The sequence below is a fragment of the Limulus polyphemus genome, unplaced genomic scaffold (genome assembly GCF_000517525.1).
Source record: "Limulus polyphemus unplaced genomic scaffold, Limulus_polyphemus-2.1.2 Scaffold2211, whole genome shotgun sequence".
Lineage (NCBI taxonomy): Eukaryota > Metazoa > Arthropoda > Merostomata > Xiphosura > Limulidae > Limulus > Limulus polyphemus.
In genome coordinates this window covers 142,658-165,870 of record NW_013667821.1, presented here as the reverse complement: position 1 = coordinate 165,870, position 23,213 = coordinate 142,658, and the positions used below count along the sequence as shown (strand labels likewise).

Sequence of the window (23,213 nt, the reverse complement as noted above, 5' to 3'; positions counted from 1 at the left end):
GCACTGATAAAGATGGACACTGAACATTTTTAATGCTTCATTGACTTAGCAATCATACAAATAGAGCATAATCATAAATGTTTACTTGTAGCTTCATTTTCCATGGTTCTTATACCCTCAAGGACACAAAGTTCAAGCATTTTTGTCAAACACAATTTCACATTCAAATTCACCTGTACTGAGACGATGGATTTTATTTTGCAACCATTTGTTACAAATGATGACAAATATGAAGCTGAAATTTAATGTGAAATGGAATTTCATACAGATCACAGAAGACCAATAATCACATATTTTATAATGATCCCTCATAACCAATTAATATTAACTTCCATCACAGAAAACTATGTTCTTATAATGACACTAAAAATTAACCTGGTAATCAGTATAACTGGATAATGTATACTTTTCTTACACTCAAACACATACAGATTAAAATGCATTGTTTCATCACTGTTAATGATATTTTTGGCATAATCCAATAGTATATGATTATAATACAGATCAATTTACATCTCCAAAGTATTATTACAAAAGATGGAGGTTCCAATAAAACGTGTAAGCAGTAGTTACTCTTTTAACATTTGCAGTTCTGAAACTGATCTTGTAATTGAGGCAACTAGGTCATTTATTTTGGGCTTTTGAGCATAATTCAATGGATTCAAGAAAGCTCTCAACATCCCTTTCAAAACAATTACTTTGTTTCAAAGAATCTGGTATTTCAATTTCTGATTTTTCTTTTAGAATATTTTTTTACATTTCAAAGTGCCACTTCCCTTCATCCAAATTATTCTATATACTTCTGTTTTCCTGTACTAAACTGAATAATTAATGGTTTAGAAACTTACATTTAGAATTCACATATCATTAATAACATGCTAATCAAAAATTGACTTTTCTTGCAACTAATTAATTGAAATTTCTCTTGTGACTGAAAAAAAAAGAAACGTCTCAACAGTAGCATCTTCATGTGATGAAATTATCATCATTTTTACTACACACTAATGATAGTACTAGCCTTCATTTCATAAAATAATCAATCCACAAGATTAGTACAAGTTAAATTCCCAAAATCTGGACAATGATGAGTGAGGTACAGTATCCAGAAAATCTGTACATTCTTGAATTACATCATACTTTAAACAGCCCCATCAGGAGTTGCTTGTGTCATTACAAGTTCTGACAGAAAAATAGCTGAGTGGCCATAAGTTATTAAACTATTTTACTAAGTGAAAAGTATGAGAAATAAATAAGATAAACAACCGAAGTTTACAATATAATGGAGGTTAACACCAGGGATTTGTCAGTGGTCTCAAAGAATGTCAAGGTTATAATCAACGTCCACTTATGAATATGCTAGCATCTCCGAAGTAATTGTAGCAACTGCACTGGTTAATCAGGCACACTTTCATTTTAAAAACAATGTCTTTCACATAATCTCATCTAAACCGGTGGGAAAAAACTTCAGATGCCAGTCTATCACATGCCATAAACTGCATTTGTTTATATGTTGTGGTTTCTTTTATATTCAATTAATAAAATGGTTTAGTAACTTAAAGACACCCTGTATTATTAATTTTTAATCTTAGTTTTGTTCTTAAAAACAATTTACAGTTCAGCTGATAGAATATCTTATGAACATTCGTATTTAATATTATAACAGGCACATGGAACCAGCTATACATAATAAAATAATTCAATCTCAATTTAAAAAACTAGCATAAACTTTTATCTCCAAATGAAAATAAACAATCTTCTAAGAATAATAAAATTTACAACATTTGAAAGGAGCATCAAAGAATAAATGCATAAAACTTACTGGTACTTTAGTACCACTGTTCATCTTCATGGGAGGCTTTGTGTTGATGCGCATTTCCAAAACTCTGCCATATTGACTGAAGAATTCCTTCAGTTCTTCCTCACTGATAGAGTGGGGCAAATTCCCCACAAAAAGCTGCTGTGAATCTGGGTAAGGTAAAATACCCATTTTTCTTCCTTCTGAATCAGGTGTCCCACCTATTCTTCCCGTCACAGAGCTGGGAGTAGCCTCTCGAACATCTGCACGATTCGTTCCTTGAAAAGAGCTTCTGGGAGGACGAGGCATTCTCTGGGTTTGAGATGTACCTGCACCCAAGTTTGAAGCTCCACCAGTCACCAAGGAAGAATTTGGAGTAGATATCAAACCTGTTGGTTGAACCTTGGTAAACACAGCAGGCTCTGGTTTAGGCTGAGGCTCTACTGCATTGTCCACAGACCCAAGTGCTGTTACAGTGGGGAGAAATCCCCCTACACCAACTGCATGTTTACTTACCATGTTGGCATAGGTCTTAGGTTCTGTAACCATCAAATTAAAGCAAGTCACACACATAAAACAGTTCAATCATAAATACTTTAATTACAATCTTCTGTAACAAAATACCACATACTGATCTGATTATTAATGTTCACAGAATCTGAACATATGCTTAACTTTTATTGTTTTTACTTTTTCCTAATCTCTTTTTTTTGTTCCTGTTTTCCTTACTCAGAAGACTATCTACACAATGCTTATAATCAATCAATTTGTATTTTTAAGTTAACTCATAAAGCATTGAAATATTTGACTAATTCTTGCCATGTATTTGTCAGTTCTCTTTGAAGTAAACAAAATATTCTCATGCATGGTTTCTGAAAGTAATTTAAGGGATGCTTTAGTGCAAGTTTACAAAAATTTCATAAGTTTAGGAATAGGTCCACAACTATATTTGTCACTGAAGGTTAAAAGCATATTTCATACTTGTATATTACAAGATGTGGAGTGCACGTCCATCTTTACCACATATGTATTTTTTTTTTACACTGTTCCTCAACTGTACCTATGTGTGTACTGATGTTTACTTGAATTCTTACTACAATTTTTGACAAAAATTTGAAACTACTTTAACCTCTTAATTCCCATAATATATATATATAAAACTGAATGAGTTGAGAAGTCTTAAAAATTATTTTAAAATTTCCAGAAATTTTTAGATATGAACCCTTACAAAGTTTAAGTTTAGAGCTTCGCAGAACTAAATCTAGACTTCCATGAAATGTAACAAACATGTGAAATAGTCATGGAAAACAAGATGCATCAAATGTGTAGTTTTTCCCATAAACATTTATGAACTTAATAGCCATTCAGTATTTATAAATGGGTCATATGATCTTCAGTGTTTAACAATTTCATTTACATCATGTGCACGTGTGAAGATGTGTATATTAACAGAATGAGTACCTTTTGTACATGAAGAGAACATTCAAGTTCCAAGTACATGAACTTTGTTCAAATGTTAGCTAAGGTTTTGCATAACATTTTAAAGTAGCCTCTGACTTAACTGTTAAATTTCTATCAAAACTGTTACAATATGGTCTTATGTACATATATGTGCAATTCATCTATATAAACTCTACATAGATCTAGGTTTTGTATTTATGTTATAAAATAAGTAAAAATGCTAGAATACATCCAAGGCATGTTCTGCACATTTATGATTTTTTTAGTATGTATACATTTTATGATGTGTTTGTTGGTTTGTAATTAAGCACAAAGCTACACAATGGGCTATCTGTGCTCTGCCCACCACGGGTATCGAAACCCAGATTCTAGCATTGTAAGTCCGCAGACATACCGCTATGCCACTGGGGGGCTTTATGATGTGTAAAATAAAAAAGAACTCACATTATTTATTAATATCTACAAAAGTGAACAAAACCATTTTTTAAACGTTAACAATGCCTTTTAGTTGTCAAATACTGCATAAGAAAACAAATGCAAGCACTTTCTTTTCTAACGTAATTGTACATTACTGCACAATTCATACTTAGTGTACAGTATATTATGTGCAGATGCACAAAAATCAGTTAAAGAAAATGAAAAACAAATAATGAACAGAAATAATCTTCATTTTTCCATAATTGCTTAAGTAAAGATTTAAATACATCTTTAAAAAAACAGTACCACAATAATTACCCATGCAAGTTATTTCAAAGATATACTAGATATTATAACTTTTATTTACTACTCCTGAAAGTTTGTAAATTAAAAAGTAATTATAGCAGGAGCATATATTATGTCTCTACAGATTATCAATTAATTATTTTCACAAGCTTGATATTCCTATTTTTAGCTTGTTTTGAGTTTTTTAAAGACATTTTGAACTACACTTCATTTAATCTGATACATCTTTAGCCTATAAGTACAACAACTAAAAAGTTACTTTTTAAATCCTAAGCTGCTGTGTATAAAAATGTATCATATACACATCATTCTGAAACCAGTAACAAGGTGAAAACAACTAATACTATTCTGTCAATTTCTTCCCACAAATGTTCACAAGCCTACTAATTACTGAATCTTTGTAGATGAAAGTAAACATTATTTCATGACAACAACTATAAATCAGATAAATACTACACATAACCGTGACCAGTGAGATTACCATTAGGTACAGGTTGACAGATGTTATGTATGCTTAGTTCTGGTGATTGAGTTTATGAATTTATATGAACACAACTATCTCGAGGCAATCAAACAATTGGTGGTGAAAAGAATTTCCATAATTATATCTAGATGATGAAGTACATTGATACTTTAAGCATACCTTCACTGTACAAAGAAACAAACTTAACAACACATACCACTTGATATGTTACAGGTAGAGAATAAGATAACCATAGGTGAAAAATGTGTCATTATTTTGTACACAAATATTGCACTGCAAATTGAGTTAAATTATTTTGAATCAGCAAAATGTTGATTCAACACTTTCAGTTGAGATACTAATCTATTATGCCGAACAAACTTAAATTAATCAAAAATAACAATGAGAAATCATAATGGGAATATTTTGATTTATTGGATGGTTAGAATAATGAAAAACACTAATTTAAATTCCTCAATAATTTTACTGACATTAATCGATGATATCGATGTTCATAGGTAAATGAGTTAATCATTCAACTTTACAAAGGTTAGCACTTCTCACAAGTCCTAAACATGTCTGTACATGTTCAGAAATAGTATGTACCTAAACCCAAAATTTTAATACACTCCAATGGGGACCTAAACACAAATGTGGAGAAGTGAAGATATACTTATCTCAGTTATTTTCAATGAAACAAATACACCAACTGGCTTCTCTATGTACATAAAATTACAACTCCAAAACTTAAGATGTCCTGAGCTGAACAAGAAACAGAAACAAAGACAGATTACAGAGAATATTCTCCTAAGACACAAAATGGTTTCTGACAGATGGCCATGAAATGTACAATTACCACAAAGACCACTCTTTGCTATAGACCAGAACACCCGAAATTCAAATGTGGATAAACCATGTCCCCCAGCAAACCTAACTAGGGTTTACTGGCCAGACAAGTCAGGGCACTCCCATAAGAAGAGTATCAGGAGTAAAAACAAAATAAAAGGTGAAAACGACTAATACTATTCTGTCAATTTCTTCCCACAAATGTTCACAAGCCTACTAATTATTGAATCTTTGTAGATGAAAGTAAACATTATTTCATGACAACAATTATAAATCAGATAAACACTAAACATAACCGTGACCAGTGAGATTACCATTAGGTATAGGTTGACAGATGTTATGTATGCTTAGTTCTGGTGAATGAGTTTATGAATTTATATGAACACAACTATCTCGAGGCAATCAAACAATTGGTGGTGAAGAGAATTTCCATAATTATGTCTAGATGATGAAGTACATTGATACTTTAAGCATACCTTCACTGTACAAAGAAACAAACTTAACAACACATACCACTTGATATGTTACAGGTAGAGAATAAGATAACCATAGGTGAAAAATGTGTCATTATTTTGTACACAAATATTGCAGTGCAAATTGAGTTAAATTATTTTGAATCAGCAAAATGTTGATTCAACACTTTCAGTTGAGATACTAATCTATTATGCCGAACAAACTTAAATTAATCAAAAATAACAATGAGAAATCATAATGGGAATATTTTGATTTATTGGATGGTTGGAATAATGAAAAACACTAATTTAAATTCCTCAATAATTTTACTGACATTAATTGATGAAATCAATATTCATAGGTAAATGAGTTAATCATTCAACTTTACAAAGGTTAGCACTTCTCACAAGTCCTAAACATGTCTGTACATGTTCAGAAATAGTATGTACCTAAACCCAAAATTTTAATACACTCCAATGGGGACCTAAACACGAACGTGGAGAAGTGAAGATATACTTATCTCAGTTATTTTCAATGAAACAAATACACCAACTGGCTTCTCTATGTACATAAAATTACAACTCCAAAATTTAAGATGTCCTGAGCTGAACAAGAAACAGAAACAAAGACGGGTTACAGAGAATATTCTCCTAAGACACAAAATGGTTTCTGACAGATGGCCATGAAATGTACAATTACCACAAAGACCACTCTTTGCTATAGACCAGGACACCCGAAATTCAAACGTGGATAAACCATGTCCCCCAGCAAACCTAACTAGGGTTTACTGGCCAGACAAGTCAGGGCACTCCTATAAGAAGAGTATCAGGAGTAAAAACAAAATAAAAAAGGTAAAATAGAAGAATCTCTGTACTGTGGTGCCAAAATGGTGAAGCTGCCAAAGGAGGGAGGCCTGAACCTTATGCATGCAGGGATAGAAGGTGTCAAATAAAAGAAACTTTCCAATGATCTACCACGGACCAATTTATTTTGTTGCTCTGAGCCATTTAAGAATTTTTTAACCTAATTATGGTTTACTTAAAAAGCCATATAAATTATAGTAGTTTTGCAACATTCTATTCTTGTGATCAATGTTTGTGTTCTAAAATTGCATATTTGAAAGTTACCCAAATTTGCAAGATTCAGTGAGGTTCAGGGGAAAAAAAGCATCAACTGAAAGAGCAGAGAGTACTATACATCTTATTTATGCATATTTTTCTTTTATTGCTATATTATTTTAAGAAAACTAAAATGTAAAAACTATAAACTTCTCAGCTTGGCTAAACAAAACTTCAATATAATAGTCAATCTAAAATTACACTAAGACATTCCCTAGATCACATGTTTACAACAGCTCTACCACTAACAGCTATTGGGCTTCCACTGATTTATTGCTTTTGATGGAGAACAAACTGCTCCTGTGGTTTAAAGCGAATGTAATACTATAGAATTAAAAGGAATCCGATATTAAAATGTTAACAACTGAAGCACAAATAACGAGAAGTATCAGGATATCAGATATAGCCATTTACCTAGCTATAAAAACCCAACATCAACAGGTTCATATACAACAATTGCTCACCTGGCTGTAAAGAACCAGTAGCATCATCAGGCTCTGGTTCATCAGCAGGACTTTGCCCCTCCGATGTAAATTGCTCATCAGGCAAATCCCATTCAGATTTCTGGGGCTCTGGTTCAGGCTCAATTTCTTGTTCAATTTCAGCCTCTGCTGGACATTGTGCTTCTGGAGATACAGCAGGAGAAATAGGTTCTTCTGGTGGACAGGTTTCCATCTCATGACTATTGCCATTTGGAGGACTGCAATACACAACTTAGTCAGTAAAACTTTATGCAATGACAACATAAACATGCAATATTTAATTTAAAAATTACTGATTTTAAACTAACTCTTTGGGTGGGGATACATTTTGTTTTCAATAAATGTAAAGTTTTCATCCATAACTCTTAAAATTTGGATTATCATGTTTTTTAGTAACTACATGATATTCACAAGGATATTCTACACAAGTGACAGCTATTCAGATTATAAATCAATTTCATACTCTTGGTTTTCACATAAAGTGAACATATACAAATGGTTTGTACTTGCACTTGTATAACTTTGTTCTTACAGTGAGGCCTTACAGTTGTACATGATGTTGCCTGGTAACTAAACATGGAACTCAAACACTATAAAAAACAACAACAAATACATTGTAACTTCCAATAAACCTTTATTTTAAACTTGCTATAAGTTCTTGAGATAGAAACAAGTAGGCTATGCATCATTTCATTGATACTTTCTTCCACTTTAGTATTGGTCATATTTTAGTAATGTAGACTTGTAAGATGGGAAAGTATATTATGCATCATAAGAATAAATATTTAATCAGTTTTATGTTCTAATGAAAATGTACTCCCTACACTATTTTTTAAAGAACAGCAACATTCCCTACACATCACTTGAATAATAAGTAGTTTTTTAAGTTAATGTAGATAACAATTTTTTTTTAGTTCCGAAACTTATTTTCAATTTGTTCTCTTGTTTTGATATTTTTATTTTACATGAAAATTAAAAAACAATTCATGAACACTACTTCTGATTTTATATTATATTAATTGTATGACACAATTAAACCAACTAGGAAAAAACATTCACTTGGTCAATGAAACTAAGTTGACCAACACCATTACAGGTCATACTTAAATTTCTTCTTATGAAGATTCAATTTTGTTTAATTCTTCTCTCATATCAACATTTTTTATATTCTTTGAAACTATGTAATAACATTTAGAAACAAAATCAAATAATAGCTATAATTTGTTTTACCTACAAGATACAGAGTTAAAACTTTGTGCTAGTTTATCATACATGCCTACTGGACATCAAAGGACAAGTTTAATAAGTACTTGTCCATAGTTTCAAGATATAAGATAGCTTCTTTAAAAACATAGCCTCACAATATTGAAACAAGCCTAAAACACTTTCTATTACATACCAAGTAAAAAGAATGTAAATTTGTTTTATAAGTTGTTTATACCTGATTACTTCAGGTCCAAAATAATCCCCTGCAGCAGGGTCACCAACTTTCACTGGTGGACTGTCTGGTATATCTGTGACTGTCTCTTCAATCTCTCTGTCTGCAAGACAAAATACATAATTATAAAACATTGCATGTTTGTAACCATTGCAAACGTGTATATCATCATAAATAGTGTGGGTGTCTTTTCTGTACAATATAAAGGTATAACACAATTGAACATTTTGTTTCCAAATTAAATGTATGAAATTGAAATTGCCTGGCAGAATTTTCTATATTAGAGAATTTCTGATTACCAATGGTCTCTTCCTGGTTGTCTGTTACTTCTTCATCATCATAAATGTCATCTTGATAACGAAAGATATCATTTCTTACATAGTACTTCTTGGGGGACTGGGGAGCTAACACAAATGTTTGGACAAATGGTCTCATTCCTTGGCTATTGTTTGACAATCCTCCTGCAACCTGTGGATACATAAGCCAAAAATACATTTTGTAAATGTATAAGAAAAAAGCTGAATTTTATAAACTATCTACATAATAAAGATGAGTTAGGAATTACTATAACCTAGTTATTTCTAAAGTACAGAGTGGTTAAGAGTTATCAATGCATTTCTCCAAGATAAAAATGGTTTAAGGGTTATTGGTACTAAGTCACCACAACAGAAAGTTAAAATCAAATAAATTACTAATACACTTATTTAAAGGTAAAAGATGAGTTAAGAATTATTACTTTCAGCTTATCTAAAGTAAGAGTAATTAACTGTTGCCGATACTTAATATGAATTATGCGAAACCATACCTGATACACGTTAGTAGAGATCTTGGATTTATGCCCAACTATCTGCATGTAAAACTTAAAACAAAAGAAAATAATCAAATACAATAATATTTTTTGTTTCCCTTTCCGTTACCTGTACAACTACTCCATTCCCTAATGTCTCATGGCTGTCCACTTGAAGAATTTTTGCACGACAGTCTCGGAAATTCAGCTGCATAATTTTCTGATGAATGGCCTTTAAAAAATTGAAAAAAAAAAAAAAAGGTAAGAAATACTATCAATGCTTTATATACTAGCTACATAATTAATAGTGGTTGAATGATAACCAATCCAATCCAAGAATAATATCACATTTTTCAGAATTTTTTTTATCCTTAAAATAAAATATATTGCTTTATTATTTCCAAGTTATTATTTTCATATAAAGCTTATAAGCCTAAAAAATTTTAAGTCCTCTATAAACATATACTTAGCTATTTCCAAAGTAAAATGAGGTTATTTTGATGTCTTCAAAGTAAACACTGGTTAAAAAGTTACCGATATTTAAATATCTCCAAAGTAATGAGAGATTAAGGGCAGCTGATGCTAGGGCATTGCAAAAACATAAGTTACAAGTACTTGTAATAATTATCTCCCTATATAACAGTAATACAGTGTTATTTCTTTTATATGTTTGCAATTATAAAAATTATAGGCAAATTTAATGCATTTCATCACACATAGCAGCATTATATAGTACTATTATATTTTTGCAATTCTAAAATGACAGGTTATAACCATAGGGAATTTAATGTCCATACCCACTAATCAATAACATATATATTTTATTACAATTCACAGCTTTTACAGTTAGTAAGATTTTTTTTTTACAACAGCTACAGCATTTCAATCTCAAAACTGAACAAAGGTGTCATTCAGGAGTTCTATTAGTTGTTAACTTAAACTTTGGCAAAAAAATGATATATAAATGTGTAATATGCAATTCTACCAGGTTCAAAAACAAACAAACTTGCAGAGTCATCTGGAATTGTTCATAAAACCTAAATAAATCACGAAGTAAGAGGAAGGCTACAAAGTTTAAACACTTTTATATTAAAAAAACAAAACAGAGAAGAGTCACATCAAAATAAAATTACATTCACGTTTGTAACAGCATTAAGCATGTATTTCATCCTTACCTGCTGTCCCACTACAGGCTTTGATTCTTGTCCAGGACAATCCAATGCTCCATGAACAAATGAAGAGTTATAATTATAAAACCTAAAAATATAAATTGGAGAAAATAGTAGATACTTGATCTTGTTTTTAATATGCCTATATAAAAACCTGTCTTACACTACTACATGAACAAAATATGTAGGTAAAGTGAATACAGAAAAAAATCTACAAAAATAAGTTTATTGGGATTCGTGCACACTAATAGAAGTACAACTTTTCTTTAGACACACCTTATAAGAATAAGTGTCAATCAGTGTCCAACAGGACAATCTGCCATATAAATCATCTCCCAGAACCTAAAATTGTTCATAAAATCACCAGAAGTATAGAATACTATAAAGATTAATTTCAGAGTTACTGATTAAACCCACATATGAGAGGTATAATAAAGTAAATGGATGGTGAAAAGTATTGATAAATGACATATGGAGTTTACTAATTGATTAAACTAACTCTCTCGCTATAGGTAGGTTAAAGCACACATATCATGACTTTTTACAGTTACATTCAAAATTTAATTCAAACTATTTTATTATCAGTGCATATGAATAAATTGTGCATTAGAACTTAGTTAATAAATTACATTTTAGTATTATATATGTATTAGTTTCTTAATTTCAAGAGGAAACATTTAAATAAATTCTCAATCTCCTTGCAATGTGCATTGTAATATTTGTTCACTCCAACTTGCCCATTTTCTATCTTTTTTCATCACCTTCCTGATGTCCTGAGTTTAACATAAATTACTCTTTCTAGTATAGATATTTCCAAGCATTATCTAATTTTTATAGCCTTCAATCTCCTTTTTTGAGGGAGTTATAAGCTAGAAAGTTAGACCTACTTCACATGCCCAACTGTTACATCCTCCTTCTTTCACAAATTGCCAATAACTCTCTAATTCTTGCTATTCCATCATTTATAATCAACAGAACAATAATGTTTTAATTTACAGAATTTACTATATAATGCTACCATTTTCTCAGTAGATTAATTATTTCACCTACAAACTGAAAGTTGCTATTCCAGAGTTAAGATGGAGTATCTGAAGGAATTATTTTAAGCCACTTATGCCTTAGTTATAAAGCCAGTAAAATTACAATAGATATTAGGCAGTATGCATGTTATTATTTTGTGTTCATAAGTGTATATTTAAAATGAATAAAATTATTTAATTTTGATAAAAGAGTTAGCACAAAGGATCACATATAAAGTGTAATAGACTTAAAATAAGACCCAAAACTCGAGCGCTTTTGAATAGTTGACCATTGTTCTCCTGAAGAAAAATAGTCAACTATTCAAAAGCGCTCAAGTTTTGGGTCTTATTTTAAGTCTAAAATTATTTAATGTAGTATTATCATCAATTACAAAAAAATCTCAAGTTTCTTCTGTAGGACAGACAGCAAGAAAAACATGAGGGCAAACATAAGTACTAAATTATATTTTCATGTATATCTTTTACTGTTGTTATAAAACTAAGTAAACTGTAAATACGAGAATTATTAAGATAGATAATGAAAAAATAAAATTTCTCCACAAGGTATGCTCATGAGCAGTTTGTGCATTACATATTTCAACATGGTAGCTTCAGCTATTTGTTTTCCATGTGATTTACAGCTTGCATTGCAGAATTAGTAGTTATTGTTCAAAGAGCAATAAAACAAACAACAAATAAAAACAGATGTAAACTGTTATGAGCCTTAAGCTGTTTAGGATAAACACTTGTAATTTTCTGTTACAATCTGCAGTCATTCTAAAAACAAAAACTATCTCGATCATAGTCTGCCCTCTAAGCATTGCTAAAAAAATTTTGCTACAGTACACCAGTCTTTGTACCCCCATCATTTTTGCACCATTTCATAGCATGTGAATACTCTCCACCAATCATACTGGACCATCTATACTGGCACAGCTATCTCCCTCATAAAGAACAATCCACACTTTCAAGAATAGGCAGGGACAAACCATAAACACCAGCATCTCAGTTGGGAGGAAGGGTGGGAAGTGTATGAAATACATGGTGAATAGACCAAGATCTGAAGGTAAACCATCATCTCTGATACACAGCCAAGGAGGAAGATTGAATGGAACAGGAATGGAAGGGTGAGTCCCTAAGCTGAATAAAAGGCCCAGCCTGAAGTCCCGTGTGAAGATGGAGTTTTGTAACATTAGAATGAACTCTGTCTGATCGCAGTTGTGAGAGGAAAGACTGGGATAGGGGTAAGGACCAGAACAGAGGGAAACATGTCTGAGCAGGCCAGTATGGAACAACAAGTAGTGGTCTATATAAGGGAAAGGACTCAGGAGAGGAATCTGATCAGAAAGTAGGCATATAGCTGAAGACCCCTCCAATCCTGACTGAATGTACCTACTCCCAAAGCTGAAAGGTGTTGAAGTGGAGACAAAAAGGTAGAAATGTGGCATTCCAGTGAGTGGCAAACATCTATATGTGGTGTTCCCAGTCAAGAACACATCTACCAAGGGATCACTGTGGGGAAAACCTGGTTGGGTCAACATAAGCAATCGGCCACCAGATTCATAACGCTGAGAATGTGACATGCCAAGATCACCATATAGTGGTCGTGAGTCCAGTTAAGAAGATCCAGAGTCTGAAAACAAAGAGATTTGGATTTGGTTTCCACTTGCTTGGTGATATAGCCGATGACAGTGCAATAGTCAGAATGAAACATAACTACCCATCCCCTCAAGAGCATGAGGAAATGATACAGAACCCAATGAACTGCCAAAAGTTCCAGGATGTTGAAAACAGAGAGTAGTCTCCTTGATGGGCCATTGACCGAAGAACTCAAGGAAATCACCCACAAACCCACCACGGAAGAATCGGTAAAAAGATGAGACTCCAGACAAGGTGAAGGAATGGGAATCCCAACCATGGTCAGTTCCCTGTCGAGTCACCAAGCAAGGTTGGCCCTGATCCCAGCGGAAGGGTAATGGGATGGTCAAAGGCATTGTGGGAGAAGTTCCACTGGTCAAGAAGCATCCACTGAAAGGAACACATGTGAGTCAAACCAAGGGAATGAGAGCTTTGAAGGAAACCCACACTCCCAAAGGTTAGAGAGAACCCCTCACACCTGGAACTGGAAGACAACCCTTATGGACAAACTGAAGAAAACGAGGTGACAGTTTGGTCATCCAGAGATCGGGGGAAAAAACCACCCAAAGTCAGAGGTGAAACAAGGTGGGTCCAGATAAGAGTTCAACGGGGTCAGATCTTCAATTTCAACATCTTTTGAGGGACAAAAAATTGACGGGAGTAAAATTCAGGTTGAGTGGGTACCACCCATTTGACAGCACCTAGGTGTAGTAGGTCTTGAACAGACTAGACAAAATGACAGGAAGAGTTACAATCCCAAGGAGGAGGGAAGGTGATAGAGGGAAGTGAAACTGAAGGCAGAACTTCAGAACCCATGGAACTGCCATGAAGTGTGGTAAAAAACACACACAAAAAATAATTAGAGAAAGTACTGATTACTAACAGGCTATAAAAAACTAGAAATTTGTATAGTCTACAAAGTACATAAAAATAACAAACTTGTAAAATTATTAAATTCAACATAAAACAAAATAATAAGCAACATCTAAAGTACAAAGTCACTAAAGGAACTTAGAAGAGAAAAGACACATAAATATCAAATGTAAGTCCAGCACAACACAAAAGTGAAACCTACCTTGAAGATCATGAGAATGAAAAGGCACCCAGTTTACAGTAACAAATTCTGACACAAATCTAATTCAGAAATACATTGACTAGTAGTAAAGAAAATGGAACTTACAAACTAACTAACATAAAGAGTGAAATGAAGTTAAATAATGAACTAACACACCTTCAAACATGGTCAAGGTTACAATTACCCAAACAGTAACAGTGCTAAACCCATACATATACCAAAAATTGAACAAAAACAAAGTAATAGACTCTAAATGCAAACTTAAACTATAGTAACTTAGATGGTAAAAAATATATAAAAATATAACTTACCAAATATTGAGCAGAGAAGACGTGAATGACCTAAATTATTGCATGAGGAAATTAAGTCAGTCCACAAAAGCCGACATAAATTTGCTAAACATGAGTATACCTACTGGGAGTGAAGAATACACTGAAAAACTTACCACAGATCTACTGGGAAAAAAAAACAATACCTAACCCAGGAGATAACATGGAGACATGGTAACAGGTGGAAGGAGCAGAAGAAAGAAACTTCCACTCAGTAGTTATATCTTTCCTCAGAAAAAAATTGTAACATGATCAAAAGAAATCATTGGCTGAATGTAAGACATGAACCCCCTGTGAACAAAAGCTTGTACTTCCTCAGCAAACATCGTCAACCCTGAAACCTGGTGACTTGTGTCAGAACCATTGTTGCTGTTGAAGTCATATGAACAAAGTAGAATCCGGGTAAAAAAAAAAACATTCTAAAACAAATGAATAGAAACAATGGAAATCAAACTTGAAGTTGAAACTGACAAATTTGTGATCAAGCACTATCAAAATTTTGTAGTCACATGATTAGCACATTTTGAAATGGCTCAAAACTGATGGAGTATAAAGACTGGTGTACTGTAACAAAAATATTTTTTTAGCAATGCTCTGAGGGCAGCCTAGAATCAAGGTAGCTTTGGGTGGAAGGAGGTGGTACTGTTTCGAAATCTGTAATTTGCATGGTAGTTATGAGCTGATCAAATTGACTGAGTATGTAGTGATTTAGGATGGATAAAATATAAAGCTTTAACTCTTTTAGCAGGACTCCGTCCCTGGGACCAACCTCATAACCATTTTGTGCTTCTTATAGTTTTCAGCCTATACCTTTTAAATTAGTAAGCGATCGTAAACAAAATTTGTCACATTATCAGTAAACGTTACAATGCTTTCATACACAAAACATCAATTTTTTTTTAATTAAGCCTTAAGGTTTGTAAAGCAATGTTTTTTTTTCACCTGCTTTATTTTTCTTTTTGCATGTTGCCTATCAAATATGCAAAGTAATTTTTATTTTAAGATTAAAAATACTTTGATGCATCAGAAAATTTTGAAATTTCACATGCAAAATCTTTATAATTTCCAGATAGTTATCAAATGTTTCTGAAGAAAAACTCTCATCTGCTATTTTCAGTAATGAATCTCTGTACAGGTTCGGTAGATTTGACCAATCTCCTAACCACCATAAAAAATTTTGAAATAAATATAAATTATGAGTCTTTCATTCTAAAATGAACACAAATTACAAAAACAAAACATAAATGTTTAGACTAAATACCTTAAATCTATATATTTAATATTTTTTATTATATTGACCTTTCAGCCGTGCCTGGCTAACAATACAGAAGTCACAATGACGTAGCACACCTGCACTCATGTTACCGTATCCAATAATATAAAACTGACCTTTGGTCTGTACAAAGTAACTAGTCTCTGCTATGTTTTAGTAGACTAATATTTTGTAAAATTCATTCACATTTCAATTATATATGTATATCAATTATTACTATTTAGAAATAACTTCTTAAGCTTATTTCTCTTATAACATAGAACAGTAAATAACGAAGTAAAGCAAACAATTATATCTTCTAGTTACGACCTTTGTATTCAATTGCAGCTTGACATCTGAGCCCTAATCTTTGTGGCAACTTATACAGTACTGAAAGTTACAATCAATAACTGGTTCAGTTAAAAAACATGTGTTACGAGTAACAAAGACTGACCTGCCACTGAAAGTTGGGGATTCAGAGAACAATAGAGGTTAATAACAGGCATGGCTTGAGAAGTGGATTTCTGGGGAAGGTGGGAGTTTTGAGAACAACAGGGGTTAGGGTCTGAGAAGTTGGGGCTAGGCATTAATCAGAATAATGATTCTAAAATGTGTGAACATGACTGTTTCTGCATTTGCTTTCACTTGCCTCACTTTTGGAAGTCAAATGAAGCTCAATTTCCCACAATGGCCAGAATATCGGCTACAACCAGTGTAGACAGAGAATGAGCTTTTAGCACTGCTGGTAACATTATCACACACAAAAGGCCAAGGCTTTAACCAAAAATGCTACTGTTCCTTAAGTACAATTTAAACAAATTTCAAAAATACAGGCATTTTGCAAGTAAAACTGGAATGTTCTATTGATGATTATTTGAATAAATGTAATAAACATAAATTTATTTTGTTTCTAATTTTTTGTATGTTGTTTTCTTTTGGGGGGGGGGGGAGGAGATGGGCAAGGGAAGAACCCAGTCACGGGCCAAATTTTACTATCCATTCATCCCTAATTTTAATCTAAAAAATATGAAATTTCTAGCAGACTAAAGACACACCCTACCTACTTGAAATATTGGTTCAAAAGAAAGAGATGGTGTCCATGCCTGTTAAAATGGCTGAGAAAGACACTACAGGACATTCTGAGCTTCTGATTGGTTATTCATGTAATATACAGAAGTAAGCGTATATATAGGGGAGCATTTCCAAAAATGAAAATAGGTGGGCAGGGTGCCACTGTTTGATTTAGTACATGAGCAATATCTTAGCAAATAAAAAAGATAAGGCCTTCTTATTTTATATTCTAGCGTGTCAATATCTGTAATTTGAGTTTCTAATTTGTACAAAACTATAGACTTAGTATTTGGACTTCATAAACATCTAATCTGAACCAGTGCTGCATTCAACATACCATGCAACACACAAAAATAGATGTTTATGTGTTTTTCAATATTTACTTTTACATTAAGAAATTGAGTAATGTATATTAATGAAATTTGACTTATAATCTACAGTTTGGTACCAAACTTATTGACATATATTCATGAAATAGTAGTTTACTAAAATTTTGAATAAGAGTCAACAAACAAGATGACATGGCCTTTCACCTGTGACCCATCTCAAAAGGGTTAATGAAACAAAAAGTTGATATTAATTTATGAGGTTTTAAAGGTTATGCAAATGAAATACAAAACTACGATAAAACAAGAATTTTTTAATCTTAAGGAAATAACTTTGCACTTGGATTAGTTAACACTGACTCTGTACATTCATGGACAAATCTTCATTAAAAATACTTAATTTAAAAAAATCAGATATTCTGTGTACAAAGAATGAGTAATTTTTACTAAAAGGTTGCCAAATTTCATGAAGAATCACCCACGACATTAAAAGTTATTGTATGGATACTTTCCTGGCAGTTACAATACCAGTCAAAATGAGCGAGCCTGTCAAGAATTTATCATCAGACTCATCAATAGATTGCATTCAACTACTCGATTATTTTCATGAGATTAAGATAATTATAATAATTGAAAATAGTGATCATTGGAAACTCTAATTTCAATTGGTTGATTATTTTCATGAGTAATAACATTAACTGACAAAGCTCAACAACCTTGATAAATGAAAAATAAATCATAATGGCATTTCAATTACTTGGATGGTTGCAATAATCAAAAACAGTAATAATAAACATTAACTTCAATTATTTGATTTTTGCAACATTAATTGATTTATTAATACATTATTATTTTACATGACACTTAATAATGCTTGTAGGTAACTGATTATGTCAATTAACCCTATTGCTATGGGCTTTCCTATGGTCAGGGGTTAAAGGGCATGTCAATTTGTACACTTACATTCAAAATTTTATTGAACTACTATTTTATAAATGTATGTCAGTAAGTTTGGTATCAAACTGTAGATTATAATTCAAATTTTAGTGTTATACATTAGTTAGTTTCTTAATTTAAATGTAAATATACAAAACAAAAAATAAGTATCAATTTTTGTGTGGTACGTGGTATATTGAATGCAGCTTTGTTCAAATTAGATGTTTTTGATGTCCAAATACAAAGTTACAGATTTTTATGAATTAGAAACTCAAATTACTGATACTATCTTTTCTATTTTCTGATATATTATTATATTTAGTGAATCAAAGAAGGTGTCCCACCCTTCTTAAATTTTTGGAAATACTTGCTTATGTACATTTATTCCACTCTATGATGTGTACATAACCAATCAAAAGCTCAGAATGTCCCTCACAGTTTTCTTAGCCTCTGTGAAGTGTTTATATGGGAAAACCTTCCTTATCATGGTAGAATCGAAGTGGAGAGGCAAGAGATAATGGGGCTCGAAATATGTTTTTTAGACCCAAATATAGCCTGATAAATTACAGTGGAATTCTGTGGTATTGATATAGTAATTTATGATTTTTTAATTTCAAAATGCATATATAAAACCTAAAAAAAAGTATTTTATTTTACATCCTCCAAGTGCGAAATTTGACAAAGCTTAATAAATTACAGCAAGTGAGTAAAAATTTTGTTGGTAAAAGAGATCATCGTTTTCTATATTTCTTTATTTACTGTACTATGTTTTAAGAAAAATAATTGAAATTTAAGTAATTGTAAATAGTAATAATAATATACACACACACACACACTAAAATTTGACTGTATTTTACAAAATACTGGTCCACTAGAACAAAGACCAGACAGGTCACTTTGTAAAGGTCAGTTTTATTCTAATGGATATGGTAACAAGTGCACGTGCTCCGTGGCATTGCAACTTCTGTAATGTTAGTGTTATAATTTGTAGTCATTCTAGAATGACAAAAGCGTATTCATATAATTTTCAAATTTTTTATGGTGGTTGCGAGATCAGTCATATCGACCAAACCCATACAGAGATACAATTGTGAAAATAACAGATAAAATATACAGTTTTGTCTAAAAAAACATTTGATACTTATCTGAAGATTATTAGGAGATTATAAAGATTTCACATGTGAAATTTGACAATTTTCTGGTACAAAAAAAGTATTTTTAATCTTAAAATCCAAATTAACTTGCATGTTGGACAGTCAACATTCAAAACGAAAAAATGCACAAGCAAATCATAACTTAAAAAATCTGATACTTTGTGTAAAAAGGCCTTGTAATGTTTACTAATAATATGCAAAATTTTGTGTAGATACGCATACTATATTAAAAGTTATAGTATGAAAACTATAACAAGCACAAAATGGTTATGAGGTCGGTTCCTTGGTCTGACCCTATAGTGAGAGAGTTAATAGAATAGTTCTAGTGAAAAGACAGGAGAGGTTACATATTCAATATCAAAGGGAATGATAGAGAATGATTCATTTTCATCCATAAAAACAGTATTTCTCAGCATTGTAAAAGGAGGTTGTTATTCATAATTCAAGAAACCTATATAAATTATTTTATGCTAGTTTTCTTCTATACAATTTACTAGTACACAAAATTAAAGTATCAAAATTACTTTAATATTTACAGCTGTATTAACTGCTATCCAATTACCATTACATTAATAATGATATTCCAATGAATAGTCATGGGAGGATTTACTACATCCCATGTATACACATCATTTACAAGTGCAAGATAATTCAAATTAACTCATAATATAGCAGAAGATACAGCTATCTAAACAATGAACGATTTTTTGCCTTCAACATGGTAGCTGAAAAAGGCATCAATACCTATGAAGATACAAGGGAGCTTTGTTCATAACAGTGTAGTACTGTCTGACAAATTCACGACCAACACACTGAGGACTTGGAGTATCCATGACCATGACGTATTTATCTTCTGCAACCTGTGGTAAGTGGAAGTAACCTGAAATGCAAACATCCTAGTATTAAAACAATATACATGATTTGACATTCATGAACTACATCAATAAACAACTACCATTTGTGTACTTTAAAATTTTAACATAAAAATAATGATCAGTCGTCTATCAAAATCCAATCAAATTTTGTCTTACAATGAATATGGATGCCACTGGCTTTTTAACTATTTTTCTCAACTATTTATGCAAAATAGCTTGTGGGTCTAAAAGTCACAAAAAATGTAAACAAAAATACCATCCATATTGCAATTAATCCTACTAAATGCTTTTGGAGTCCCCTATTTATTGTGTCTTACAAAGAAAATGAGTGATTTCACCCATTTACTTTAGATAAGCTACTTACAATGGGTGTTGAAACAGGTAGAGACAGTAAACAACACAAACAAGTCAATAACTGAAGGCTTAGTGTGACATAGATCAAAGTTATAAAACTAATTCAAAAGATGAGGGAAATTAAGATACAGAAGTGAATAACTAATAATTAAACTACGAGTACAAAAATGCAACATTTATCTCACTACAAAGTTTGGCTGTGTACACATGACATTATGCTTTGTTCATAAAACTTACAGGGATGGGATGTTAGTGGATGCAAACAAGCAGTGTTGGAAATTCACCAATTTTCAATTTCAAAGTGTTTTTATGATAATATTAATCAAAACATTAAGCCCTGCAAGTCATTTACAATGATATTTGACAAACTGATCGTAACCCTTTTCAGATGGGTCACGGGTGAAAGGCCATTATCACATTTGTTGACTTGCATTCAAAATTTTATTGAACTACCATTTTATGAATTTTTGTCAATAAGTTTGGTATCAAACTGTAGATTATAATTCAAATTTTATTACTATACATTACTCAATTTCTTAATGTAAAAATAAATATTGAAAAACATAAACATCTATTTTTGTGTTTTGCATGGTATGTTGAATGCAGCACTGGTTCAGATTAGATGTTTGTGAAGTCAAAATACTAAGTCTATAGTTTTGTACGAATTAGAAACTCAAATTACAGATATTGACAAGCTAGAATATAAAATAAGGCCTTGTCTTTTTTATTTGCTAAGATATTGCTCATGTAATGATTCAAACAGTGGCACCCCACCCAACTCTTTCCAATTTTGGAAATGTTCCCTCATATACATTTACTTCTATTTATGATATGAATAAAAAATCGAAAGCTCAGAATGTCCCCCTAATGGCTTTCTTAGTCATTTTAAAGTCTTAGGATGCCATCTTTTTCTTTTGAACCAAGATTGAGGAGGTAGGTTTTGTTTTTTTAGTCTGCTCGAATTCTGTGGCATTGATATAGTAATTTATGATTTTTAAGTTATTCAACTGTATATATAAAACCTAAAAAAACTAATCATTTCATATCCTCCATGTGTGAAATTTTAAAAGGCTTAGCAACCTACATCAAGCAGCAACCGAGTACAAAGGTTGTAACTAGAAGAGATAAATGTTTGCTTTACTTCTTTATTTACTGTTCCATGTTTTAAGAAAAATAACTTCAAGAACTTATTTCTAAATAACAATAATCTATATACATAAATAATGTATAATAATTGAAGTGTAACTGTATTATACAAAATACTGGTCTACTAAAACACAGCCAAGAGAGGTCATTTTGTAAAAACAAAGGTCAGTTTAACACTATTGGATATGATAACATGAGTGCATGTGTGCCACGTCACTAGCTTCTGTACTGTTAGCCATGAATGGCTGAAAGGTCAATATGACAGGAGACTTGGAAGATTGTAGAAGATCGAGAAAGTTGGTGAAACAGGAAATTAGGACATTAAAAAGGATATACGACAAAAAGTTGGCTGAAAATGTAAAAATTAACAGAAAGGACTTCTTTAAATACACTAAGGGGAAACAAAATGTTAGGATAGGACCCTTGATGGATGATAAAGGAAGGCTAGTATCTGATGATTATGAGATGGCTGGGTTATTAAATTTTGCTTTTTCTTCGGTTTTTACTAATGAAGATTTAAGCAGTATTCCACATCTTGATCAATCGATAAATGGAAATGAGATCAAACAATATGACTGCATTAATTCTGGTTAAGAAAAAATTGGAAAGTTTAAAAAATGCTAAGGCTCCTGGGCCAGATATTTCCCCAAGGGTTTTGAATGAGGTTAAATATTGGATATGTGGACCACTTGCTACTATTTTCTGTGAGTCCTTGAATAATGGGCAGGTACCAGAGGACTGGAAGATAGCTAATGTAATTCCTCTTTTCAAGGGAGGTGATAAAAATTGTCCCAGTAATTATAGAACAATTAGTCTTACACCAGTTGTGGTTTCACTAAGGGAAAATCTTGCCTTACAAATCTTTTAACATTCTTTGAAAAGGTTACTGCTTATGTAGATAAGGGTAAGGGTGTAGATTTGTTGTATCTGGATTTTCAGAAACCATTTGACATGGTGTCACATAAAAGGCTTGTAAAAAAATTAGGGATAAGTTAGCAAATTGGATAGAAGATTGGCTGGATGGAAGAAAGCAGAGGGTTGTTACAAATGGAGTTCAATCAAACTGGATTAATGTCACAAGTGGGGTACCTCAGGGCTCAGTCTTAGGACCTTTGCTCTTTTCGATTTACAAAGTATAGATGAAGGGATAGTCAATAAATTACTTTAAATTTGCAGATGATATTAAGGTATTGGGTGTTACTAGCTGTGAAGGAGATGCTGCTGATTTACAAAAGGATTAAGATCATTTAGTGAGTTGGTCACGTAACTGGAAGATGGGTTTTAATTATAATAAATGCAAGAT

General features: G+C 32.0%; 1 protein-coding gene and 1 long non-coding RNA gene across 4 annotated transcripts in view; one reads left to right on the top strand and one right to left on the bottom strand.

Annotated features, from left to right (window-relative positions):
* The window catches only part of LOC106466280 (ras GTPase-activating protein-binding protein 1-like), a 33,229-nt gene that overhangs the window by 2,352 nt on the left and 7,664 nt on the right, over window positions 1-23,213 (bottom strand). For all 3 annotated transcript variants that reach the window (XM_013926541.2, XM_013926542.2, XM_022394257.1), the window contains exons 2-8: window positions 20,280-20,415; window positions 10,742-10,823; window positions 9,697-9,798; window positions 9,079-9,247; window positions 8,783-8,882; window positions 7,324-7,559; window positions 1,820-2,334 (exon numbers count right to left, since the gene is read on the bottom strand). In XM_013926541.2, coding sequence (XP_013781995.1) covers window positions 1,820-2,334; window positions 7,324-7,559; window positions 8,783-8,882; window positions 9,079-9,247; window positions 9,697-9,798; window positions 10,742-10,823; window positions 20,280-20,374 — 1,299 coding nt within the window. In that variant the 5' untranslated portion in view covers window positions 20,375-20,415. The remainder of the gene's footprint in view (window positions 1-1,819; window positions 2,335-7,323; window positions 7,560-8,782; window positions 8,883-9,078; window positions 9,248-9,696; window positions 9,799-10,741; window positions 10,824-20,279; window positions 20,416-23,213) is intronic.
* On the top strand, window positions 5,025-6,690 carry LOC111087487. The gene is made up of 2 exons (XR_002612162.1): window positions 5,025-5,448; window positions 6,593-6,690. It is a non-coding gene; the product is annotated as an uncharacterized LOC111087487 (long non-coding RNA).